This window comes from Phaethon aethereus, assembly GCF_964289735.1.
Source record: "Phaethon aethereus genome assembly, chromosome: 2".
In the NCBI taxonomy this organism is placed as follows: domain Eukaryota; kingdom Metazoa; phylum Chordata; class Aves; order Phaethontiformes; family Phaethontidae; genus Phaethon; species Phaethon aethereus.
In genome coordinates this window covers 78,159,695-78,171,842 of record NC_138582.1, presented here as the reverse complement: position 1 = coordinate 78,171,842, position 12,148 = coordinate 78,159,695, and the positions used below count along the sequence as shown (strand labels likewise).

Sequence of the window (12,148 nt, the reverse complement as noted above, 5' to 3'; positions counted from 1 at the left end):
ACCCTTCCCCTGGAAAAAAGGCTCTCCTTAGAGCTTAAATCAACTACTCGTGGTCATCTTTTCTCATTTGCTGCTTTTACTTCAGGTGGAAAGAGAGGCAAGTTTATATGTATTTCAGGCTGTAAGAGCTCAAACATGCCTGTCTTGCTTGAACAGTTAAGAAGCTGTATGAATTCTCAGACCATTTAGTCTCCCTCCAATTCCCCCCACACTAGCCAGGCTGGATGAGCAACATGATAAGGTCATGTATTACAGAGAACAACCATTGGTTCGACATTCAATATACAGACTGTAAACCTCTCCCACTTTTTTTAATGGACACACTGCATAATACTATAAAGAATTCTCCCTGGTTCAAAGCATATCAGCGTACTTCACTAGCACACAGAAAATTTAATGTACAGAGAAAAACTGCTTTCTCTTGTAAATATTTATTTGTTTAATAACGATTAACAAGCGAATGCAAAATGACTTGTTTGTTAATAGAAACTAAATCTTCACTTCACAAAAAACCCTAATCCCAGAGCTCCTGTAAACTGATTTGCAGTTCACACAAAGGACATGATTTTCACTTTGTGTATCAACTATGTCAGGTGTTAGAAGGTGTTAAATACATCTAGTAGTTTAAAGCACAGTAGAAGAGTAAAGACGATGAACACAGAGGAAAACAGGGAGAAACTATCCTTAAGAAAGGCTGCAACTCCACTGCAAAAAAATACAGAAATAAATTAATACCTTTCTCGAATTCTAAGCACTGCCTATGCCCATTCACCAGAAACTGCTGTTTTTCTGCTCGGGGCTGGGCTGCAACTAGATGTGGATTATGAATCCCTTACTCAGTCTTCAAATGTGAGCTATGTCTGTAACTGCTGATCTTCATTACCATTAAACACTGTATAATCCAAATAAATTGGGATTTTAAACACAGTATATAATCTCAAAACAAGGAATCTTTATAAATCTGTATCAATTTTTCCTAAATAAATACAGTAGACATTCTCTCTAGTATTATGCTTTGTATAAGAGGAAGCCACAGCAACTAATGACAGAGGATTAGGGGAAAAGTACTGGCGTCAGCAAAGCCAAGAGGCAACAGCCCATGAGACATGATTCGCTCGATGGCTGTCACCTACTGGAGGAGGACTTCCTCCCTTCCTGAAAATTTAAAGAAGTTAGCCACAGTTTTATTTTGGTTATGTAATGCAAAAAGTAAAGCCAGTTAAAATCAACCATACCTTTCTTGAGGATAATTAATGTAAGCAATGTATTACAACAGAGTCAGTGGGGGAAAAGGATATACTAAATATACACATTTTCTGCTTAACTAGAAGCAGAAGCACCAATGTAATCTAATCAAACCCCACCTACCATAGCAATTAGAAGTCAGCATCTATTCAGAGTTATCCAACGTGTATACATAGGTTTGATATTAAAATGTTTTGTTGCATGTAAATTGAAATTAGTGGAAGATCTCATAGATCTCAAGATAGTCTGTCTTTGTTACTAAATAAAGTTTGAATCCAAGAGACCTATTTCTGAATCCAAGAGAATATCCAAGAGAATATTTCTGAAATTCAACTAATAATGCTTTAGGTAACCTGGAAAGGCTTGCAATCTGTATAGAAACATACCATACCACACAACAGTTAAATGACAGGATTTGTTAATTGCTGGCATTTTAATGGCAATTACTGAAGAAGTAGTATGCACAGAAGTGTGTTTGTTCTGACCAAAAGCACAGACATGTAAACAACACTTCGCAAAAGACAACACAGATAAAACCAGCTAGTTTTTCTACAGCATTTTATGTGACATTCTTAAAGATCCATCTACCAAGCCCACATTAAACATAGTGTGAAGAGAAAGACGGTTTCCCCTCAGCAGCATTGTACAGTACCTCTATAGTTCAGAGAAGGTTCAGACTGAGTTTTTGATGGAGGAACTGGAAAAGGCGGGCAATGAAAGGACAAGAGAAGACATATTAAAGTTCTAATATTGCCTCCTAAGCCACAATATTCAGTCATTACTTCTAGTATTTGTTTTCCTAAGCTTTACAGTAAAAAAAAGTAGACCAACAACAGACATGTAGAGTGGCTACTAGAGGGAGTTTAGCTGCATTTATAATTCCCAATTCACCCTTGAAGCTGCTTCAGTTGCTAAATTGAATTCTGTAAGCAGGTGGCAGCAGAGCTTGTCTTTCAATAATCCTTCAGCATTTGGTACTTCTGTTTCAGGGAAGAAGAGAATGATGAGCACAAAGTCTTTCTAGAACCTGCTCTTACAAGCACAGCCTATACTTTCAGCACCTCTGATGCCTTACTCGTTAGTGTGAATGTGTTTTAAAAATCTGTCAGTTTGGTAACTGAACAGACTGGTCATCTACTCAATACACAATTAGTAGACCAATGGCTACTGAAACCAATGGGATTACTCCTGTTGGAGATTACAGATGAGAACACAGGAGGAAGGAATTTGCTGGAACAAAGGAAACCTTTCATAAACTTTATCTGTATTTACCAGTTTTCTCATCAGACACCATGGTGCAGAGTAAGAGGAAGGCAGAAAAGGCCGAAATACACTCAGGATCAGTGGGGGTTTATTTTTAATGAAAGGTATACTAAAAGATTAAAGAAGAATAAAATATTAAAAAATTTCTGATGCAGAGAGCAGCACACTATGAAGTGTTGTATCATTTGCTGCTATAATCCCAGCCCTGAAGTAAAGCCTTTGTTTTGACTGGACAGGCTACAACTGGATTTGAAGACCAATACTGCACCAGTATACACACCATCATCTTCATTTTAAAGGAAAAGCCTTAAAGGAAGGCTTAGGCTAATTACTCTGTAAGTTGTCCCTGAAATACGCTGAATGAATCCTGTTGAATAGTCTGCATGTTCAATATGTTGCTCCAAAATGGTTAGCTTAATTACAGTAAACATATGTTATAAAACCAAACAAACATGCAATTGAGTTACAACACGTTGTCAGCCATTTTTTTGAGCATCCTAACAATTCAAAGGAAAAGGACACATTTTGTTTACTTAAAAGTCTGAACTCACTGAAATTTGACTCACACAGAGGTAGAACTGTCACTTACCCATGGAGTTTGAAAGAGGAGACAGAATGTCAACATAAATAAATAACTGTATAAATAAAAAATAAGCCTGCTGCTCAGCACCCACAAGACTGATGTTATATAAACAATAAGTAAGGACATTTACTGTGCTGGCAGTGATACTGATTAAGACAAACTGCAGGAGACAATTTTAATGAACATCACTTTCTGACCTCAAAGGTAGTAGCGTTTGTCAACGTGTATTTTTAAAGGAAGTATATTTTAAAGCACATCACATAATTATGCTATTTGAATACACAATCAGGCTGTTAAAACTCAAGCCCACGAAGTTGCTGCTGCAGTATGGTCTACGAGAACAGAAAGTGAGGATGAATAAACAAGAGAAGAAAATTTTAAATACAAATACCTCTTAGCAACTCTTCAATAAACTGTCAATAACTACGCCCTTTGGAAGAACCGTTTCTGTACCTGTCCGCAAGCTGTTTCTCATAAGCCCGGGTCTGGCGGCCCTGCCTCTCAGCTTTCGTGGCTGCCATGACTATGGCATCTCTCTCCTTTCTTTCTCTCCAACCCACAGCACAGACAGGTGACAGGCTCTGCCCGGACCGAGGCCTCTGTGTCAGGCACACCTGTACCAACAGCAGCACCAGGAGGTAGCAAGGCTCCTCCTTTTGCCCTGCCCCAGGCCAACCTGTGCCCTGCCAGGGGCCAGCCCAGCCTGGCGCGGGGCCCAAGAGCTGCCAGGGACAGCTGGGCATGCTGCTGTCCCAGGGGCTGCTCTGTGCATGGCTCACTGAACAAAACTGCGCTGCTCTCTGGACTGAGACATCGCTCTGCTGTTTCAGCTGGGCACCGAAGGAACAAGAGCACAAATGCTTTTAAGTAGCCCATAATACATCACCTAACCCTGCCGTGACCGCTTTCAGTCTCAGCTCACCCCTTTTTCTGTCCCAGGCGTACAGCTCCTTTATCCCCAGCTCCTCCAAGGACTTGGTAAGCTCCAGCTCCTCCCCAGTGATGCCATCTCGCAGAAGAACAAGGTGCTCTTGACTGACTTCGCACTTCTCACAAATAGCTGGGATGATGTTGTGGAGAGGCACCTCCGGACTAACTCGAACCACAGCCTTCTGTGTCTTCAGGTAGTTCACTACCAGCCTCACAGATTTCTGCAGAGACAAACACAAACTCTCAGCCCTCCCTCCATGATGGCTAGGCTCTCTTACAATGAGAAAGGCACTGGGGACTCCCATACTGTCTTGACTCCTCCTAGGCAAATTTGCCCCGCATGCATACTACTGCAAAAAATATGGGGACAAAAAAAAAAAAAAGAAAAAAATCTCAGAACTCTGTCATCAAGAAGACATTCACAAGAACAGGTAAATAAGAAAAAGGAACCAGAGGCAGGTGTAATTTGTGAATGTTTACAAGTACACTCTGAAAGGCGTGACAGTATATAATATATCCTATAGCTATATAATTACCTATACTGATTCAGAATAATAAAAATTTCAGCAAACCTATTTGGAAAATGGCTACTTCTGAATCTTCACAATAATGTGAAATACATTTATTAACTATCAGTCTTCTCCCATATCTTCAATAAAGATCATAAAATCATAGAAGTCAAACAAACATACCACCAAACCCGACCTACCTCCACACAATCCCACAACCTTCATTTCAGCCACTACTGCAAATTTCAGTCACCCCGGTCATATTTCCATCTATCCAACCACATGCAACGTAACGTTTTGTCTAATTGATAGTGTCCAGACTGGCACCCGCCAGTCTGCGTGCAAATCAATTAAGCTAGTAAAGCAGGTTATAGTCAATCTCAAGCCTCTCCTGTCTGGTTTGAAGATGCAAAGATTGGAAGAACGGCTTGAATTCATAGGAATGAAATGATGTTTCATGGCACCATTTTAGCCCTACAGAGTACCAACCTCAGGGACCCGTGGCAGAGGTCGCTTTGTTTTCTCTTCAGGAACCTTCTCTTTCAGAAGTACCATCTGTACATCCAGTGCTCCTATCAAAGTGTTTGGCTTGTAACTCAGAGGTTGTTGAGTTCCTGAAGACTTCAGTTCTAGACTATGCTGGGATGGATTTAAGCGATACTGGCTGCATAAATCAACCAACAGATCCATCACAGCTTTACTGCAGAGAAGAGGACATTCATTGTTAGCATGAGAAAAAACAGTTGCTAAAAAATTTACCTCATTTTTCATATGGGAAGAAAAAAAGACAATACAAGTTGTGGATGTGTCACTAGTTAACCATCCTTGGGAGGGAACAGTGCTAATGCTTTGAAATGCTAAACAGATCAGATAAAATGTTAGGAGTTAAATATATTCACACTTCAGTGTGTGTTTATGAGCTAGCAATTAACTATTCAGTATGAGGCAGCCAACAGTGCCAATAATACCACTAACAAACATAAGCCAAGAGTGGACAAAGTCCATCTTATCTGCTAAATCCATACGTTAAATTCTCCAATTCAAGCCCTGTTCTTTAACATGAAGACAAGGTATAAATAAATTATGTACTCACAGTATGGTAAATTATACCTAGATTTGAACCATCACATAACACAACTCAAAATGGAGGATTTAAATCTGGAACAAAAGGGAGACAGGCTTTTTTTTTTCCAGCTTACAATTGAGTTCCTGCCCCCCCAATCCATTTGACAACAGCAATATTTCCAAGTACAGGAGATCCCTTCCATACTTATTCTGGTGAGGATATTAACCCTGTACAAAAACATCTGGTTTCAAGTATTTGCATTATCAAGAACTCTTACTGCAGATGTGATTCATAAACCAGAAGGTTAAAATGAGTCAGTCACTGCCCCTCACTGGAGCTTGATACTGCCTGACACAGCAGATATGAACTATGTTCCTTCACACCCCAGAAATTCTCTTATACCCAGGTACTGAAAGGTTCTTTTTTTTCAACCTTCCTCCCTAAAATTCCATCCAGGATCAGAGAAAACAGGTTTATTAAACCTGGTTACGTTTCTGAAATGTTTTGGTTTCATAAACCAGTATCTGTCATCAATAAAAATTACCAGCTGAACCTGAAGCTTGTCACATACACGTGATATTTTTCACAAAATCATTAAGGTTGGAAAAGACCTTTAAGATCATCAAGTCCAACCAGCAACCCAACACCACCATGCCCACTAAACCATGTCCCAAAGTGCCACATCCACAGGTTTTTTTGAACACTTCCACAGATGGTGACTCCACCACCTCCCTGGGCAGCCTGTTCCAATGCTTGACCACTCTCTCAGTAAAGAAATTTTTCCTACTGTCTAGTCTACACCTCCCCTGACACAACTTGAGGCCATTTCCTCTTGTTCTATCACTAGTTACTTGGGAGAAGAGACCAACACCCACCTCACCACAACCCCCGTTTCAGGTAGTTTTAGAGAGCAATAAGGCCTCCCCTCAGCCTCCTCTTCTCCAGACTGAACAAGCTCAGTTCCCTCAGCTGCTCCTCATAAGACATGTGCTCCAGATCCCTCACCAGTTTCGTTGCCCTTCTTTGGACATGCTGAAGCACAAATAGCACACTTCTAGCAGAAGTGAAAATAAGTGCATAGACAGTGCCAAAGGAATTGTCATCTCTTACAATGTGTAAACTGGAAAAACTGTATAGAGATTCAAAATGCAAGAAAATTCGAAGAAAATAAAATCCTTCACAGGTTATTAGTCACCACCGTTACATCTCTAGCTCAAGAACTGCCCTTCAACTACAAGTTCTCGGCATCTGGGAAACAACTCTGGAGGGGGCTGCCCGTCTTCATTCTATGTATATGTTGTTGGCCAACAACCGCTCAAGAAGTTGGTGAAGAACCCTGGAGAGCTAATGGCAAAGACGACAAGAATGGAAAATGAGAACGATCCCTTGTTAACAGGCAAAAGACTAAAACATACGTAGATGACAGTTCTTCCCACATAAAAGATGAGAAAGGGCCTTCTTTACAGTAACCTATTTCAAGTTTAACTGAGTTATGCAGTGTGAGCTGAAATAGGTGATTGCATTGAAAAAAGAACAACACAGTCAGAAGACCATGACTGAAGATCAAACAAGGAAAACAAATGCCATTGATATGTATAGGAGGTTTCAGAAAAATAAAGCACTGTGGGTAACTGCTAACATAGAGAGCATCTAAATAGAAATGTGTAGTATCGAAATTGAAACTGTATCAGGTCATTTCATGATGATTTATTCTGGCACTGTCCCCAAGTTGCTAACATCTGTACTTCATAAACATGTTTAATCCATATGTAACACATCACAAACCAACAGAAACATTTATACCTACTAAGTCCAAACTATAGGAGAACCCCACCTACACTTATATTTACATGAATATTCATTATGCTGTGCAGCAGTGAGCATTTAAAAACGTGTCAGTCTGCCTGATACAGATCTCAGCTTATCTGTTTACAGACATATTTCTTTTAAAGTGAAATTTGCATGTGCTTTTTTCCCCTCAGCCTTATTGTTTCAGAGAAAAGCAAAAAACCTGGCAGAACTGCAATACATGGTGCTTTAAGTCCTTTCTATTTAACGTATAATGCTAATATATTTCTGTAGTGCATAATATTGTGATAATTCACTCAAATTTGGACAGTCATCTTACCTCATGTAAACTATTTCATTAAAAACACTTAAAAAAAAAGAACAGCACTTGAAAAAGGATTAAAAAAAAAGTTCATCAAAAGAACACTTTATGATTCCTTGCACCTTCCACTGAAATATGTTCAGGAGCAACAATGCCACAACTGCAAGAAGATTAGGATCCACACCAGCCATCTGAGAAAATAGGCTGCAGACAATCATGCAAATTGAACAAATTTGCTCGGACAATGAACAATTTAAAAATCCACACAAATTTGACGTTTCATCTTATTGCTGATTACACAGCAGGTGTGTGTGAAATATAACAAGGTCGTCTGCAACATCCCATCCTGAGCCACACTGCTGAGAATACACAACTGTTCCATGAAAAGCATGCCCAGGCTTCATCTCTACCATTGAGGAGTACAAATTAAGCAGTATCTCTGAAGCTTTTGAAACAACTTCAAAGTGAATAGTATGCGCTTCCCAAAATGTAAATTTGGGAAAATAATTTCCACAAAACTTCAAAAGGATTTAAAAAAAATAGGAAAAAAAAAAAAAAAAAAAGAAGAGATAAAGAGAGGAATTCTACAACAAAATTCAAAATCCATGCATTTCCAGAGAAGTAAGAGAGCTGGGGAGTCTTTGCAACGAAGTCATTCTTATATCAGATTCCAAGTTCACCAACTTGAAAAAATTTCCTTTTGAACTGTAATACAGTTAGTTCACCTTGATTTTAAATGGGAGTTTTATTTCAAGTAACTCCATGTATATGCCACAGACAGAAGACAGCCACTAAGCACAGCAAGAGAACAGCACTGAGCCATCTACTAATCTAGACCAACTTTTCTTTCTAACCTTGGGCTGAATACGGGTCTTGGAAGATGCAAAGACTCAGTCCTTTCTTGCTTCCATGTTGTTCCAGACATATCTGCACTTTATTTTAACCTGCTTTTGAGACCTGGTAGAGAGCATACTCTATTTTGAAATATACGCAGGTCTGGTCATAAAGAATTACATCTAAAGCTGAAAGGAAGAAGTTAAATGTTTCCTACCTTTCCAACTACCCAGCTAAGAAACACATTACTTTCTTATTTTAGTAAGATGTTGCTGAAATTTTGGGTGGAGAGACCAAACACTATGTGATAGACACCAAACATTAATGACTGATAAGCAAATACTAGAGCGCAGAAATAAAACTGGAGGATGAACCCAATTTGAGATTCAGACAAGATGGTCTAGACAACTATTCTTAGCAAAGGAGAGTACTTTGGCTCTGTCCTGATATTCTATTACTAAGCTGTTTGACATTTAACACCAATTCTGGACCATAAAGAATAACTACTTTGTCAGCAGTATTTATCAGGCTGAAGTCCTGGTCAAGTTTGAGTGTTGTCAGACCACTTGTGTCCTGTTGTTCAGTAAAATGCAGCAAAGACATCCATAGCTTAAGAGGCAGAAAACAAATGAGTTGTTTTGGGTGTGGCTTGGCTTAATCTCCTTGGATCACACAGAGATATCTATTTTAAAATAGAGCCTTGTACATCTAGGAAATATATGTGTAGGATAAAGCTGTACTCTATCCAGCAACATTGACTTTCCTATTACCTTCTACTTTCAGGCCATAAATGCTCATAAAAAAAAAATCTCAAACTGGAGGAAAGAATCTTCTTTATTTAGGTCAATGTCAAACACACATTAGGAATCTAAAGTGACGATTGGAAAAGAAACACAGTAGTGTAAAAGGGGTGACCTGAAGTCTCTTGACACTTTCACTATCTGCATTTAAAAACAGAAAACAGTGTTAGTCATTACCATTTTCTCATGCTCCAAAGCACAGCAGGCACTTCATGAAAAGATTGGTTTTCCTACACAACCAGAAACGTATACAGGAATAGCAAGCTGCATCAAAAGAAGTACAGGAAGCATGACAAGCAGATATTCATAAATGCTTTCTATTTCTCTTCTGATTTTGCTCATGTATATTTGGCTCTTATTTTCCATAATTTAGCAAGTCCACAGAAGGAACATCATGATGACACACAAGAGGCAGAGGAATAGGTTTATTGAGCCTTAAGATGAGAAGGGTGAAGGGAGATCTTGTTGCTGTCTGTAAGTACCAACCAGCAGGGTTACTTTTCTCAGGGGTGAAGAGCAAGAGGACAAGAGGTAAGAGACAAGTGCCAACACTGGAAATTCCATTTAGGTACAAGGAAACATTTTTTCACCATGAGGATGGTGAAACCCTGGAACATTGGTACAGAGAGGTTTGGAAATCTCCTCCCTGGAGATATTCAGACTTGCCTGGAGACAGCCCTCAACAACCTGCACTCCTGAGACCTGCACTGAGCAGGGAGCTAGAGCAGGTGAGCTCCAGTGACCCCTCACAACATAAATTATTCTAGTAAGTGATTTTTTTTTTTAAAGCCTGCATTGAACTACTGTAGTTTTGACCTGGCCCCTACTTACTTAAACTCATTTTTAACCCTTTTGCTGTACATGCCCTATTCATCTGCTTCTAACAACAACTCTTTCATGTTTTACCAACCTGGACTGATTTCACACCTTCAGTCTTTCTTGAGACTTCATTCTGTATGTTGAGCTCTAAGCGCACAATTAATGTCACTTGTGATGACGTTAGCTTTATGCTCCATATAACGCATACTCTGCACTGAGCTCTGTCCTTGAGTATTCATGGAATGGGACTACAGCTTCAGCTAGTTTATTATTTTTTCTAGTACCCTGCTCTCTGTGCATCACATGTATGTCTAACAGGTAAGATAACAGCAGGAGCAACAACTGTCCAGTCTACTCTTCTGCCTATTGGTCATCCACGTATTGACAACTCCAAACCAAACATCATTTAGCTTCAAACATCCCCATTTTTCTGCAATATATTTCAAATACTACTGACTTCTCAAGCTGCTGACACTGAAGGACTGTATGTGTGTTACTCAGGAAGTCCTTCTCAGTGTCGCCCAATGTGAACGGAGACAGACGCTTGATTCCTTTATTTATAGGCTACCCACTGAAAGTATTACCTGTGAGAATTACAAACAGAAAAGGTTTCTGGTTACTCTTGTGAGCTTTTCCACTTATTCTTCTAAATGTCTAGTCATCACCTCTGTCAGACCTGCTAACAGTTTGTGTGCATGTCCTACAGATCTATATGCATAAACTGTGCAAGTGGCCAACACCCTCTCTATCACAGAATCACAGAATCATTAAGGTTGGAAAAAACCTTTAAGATCATCAAGTCCAACCATCAACCCAACAACCACCACGCCCACTAAACCATGTCCCAAAGTGCCACGTCCACACATTTTTTGAATGCCTCCAGTGACGGTGACTCTACCATCTCCCTAGGCAACCTGTTCCATCCAATGCATGACCATTCTCCCCATAAAGAAACTTTTCCTAATAGCCAATCCAAACCTCCCCTGGCGCAACTGGAGGCCATTTCCTCTTGTTCTGTCACTAGTTACTTGGGAAAAGAGACCAACACCCACCTCACCACAACCCCCTTTCAGGCAGTTGTAGAGAGCGATGAGGTCTCCCCTCAGCCTCCTCTTCTCCAGACTGAACAACCTCAGTTCCCTCAGCCGCTCCTCGTAAGACGTGTGCTCCAGACCCCTCACCAGCTTCGTTGCCCTTCTCTGGACACGCTCAAGCACAAATAGCACACTTCTAGCAGAAGTGAAAATGAGTGCATAGACAGTGTATTTGCCAAAGGATGCATCTTTCAGGAAAATTTAATGAGAATATTCTGCCCTCTTGCTGATATTTGTAGGAGCTTTCTATATGAAGAACAAAGTAAAATTGACATGTTACTTTGCTTACGTACAATGATCAAACTGAAAGAGATAATTTTGACTTTTAACTTGGTTCATGTATAATAACCTTAAGTGATACCAATTAACTACAGTAGTTTTATTCTCAAACATCCTCTAGTGTACTTCGTTGCTCTGTGAACTGCTTTCCTGAGTTTACAGAATAATTTTGCATTATGATGATGCCCAGGGCAAGGTTTTGCAAATTTTTCTTCAACAGAAAAGCTATTTCCCTAGGGCACCCAAAAACAGATTTTGCAGAATGTAATTTTAATGATGGCACTGAAAATGCTAAAGATTTATAGCAGTATAAACAACAGCAGACTTTGTCTAAAATGTCCTTCCATCATATAACCATAGATAAAATGAGTGAACAAGGAAAAGAACTTATTACTTGCACCGGCTCCCACACTTGCTTCAAACTAAACACTTTTTTTTTTTAATCCAGTATCTTCATCATTACATGTTTACCTCTGAGTATTATTGTACTTTGCAGCTGTCCAGTTCACAATGTCAAAACAATGCAAGAAGGTGAAAAAGCCTGGGGTTTCACCCAAACCTGGAGACTTAGGGCAGCCCATCCCTTAGAAATTTCAGATGCTCTTGACATTTTTGT

General features: G+C 39.6%; 1 protein-coding gene across 1 annotated transcript in view; it reads right to left on the bottom strand.

The window, feature by feature from the left end:
• Positions 1 to 12,148, bottom strand: part of COBL (cordon-bleu WH2 repeat protein) — a gene marked incomplete at both ends in the record, with an annotated part of 183,717 nt that overhangs the window by 127,257 nt on the left and 44,312 nt on the right. Inside the window, 3 exons of the mRNA XM_081996446.1 lie at positions 1,898 to 1,942; positions 4,014 to 4,242; positions 5,020 to 5,230. Of these exons, the coding sequence (XP_081852572.1) occupies positions 1,898 to 1,942; positions 4,014 to 4,242; positions 5,020 to 5,230 (485 nt within the window). The remainder of the gene's footprint in view (positions 1 to 1,897; positions 1,943 to 4,013; positions 4,243 to 5,019; positions 5,231 to 12,148) is intronic.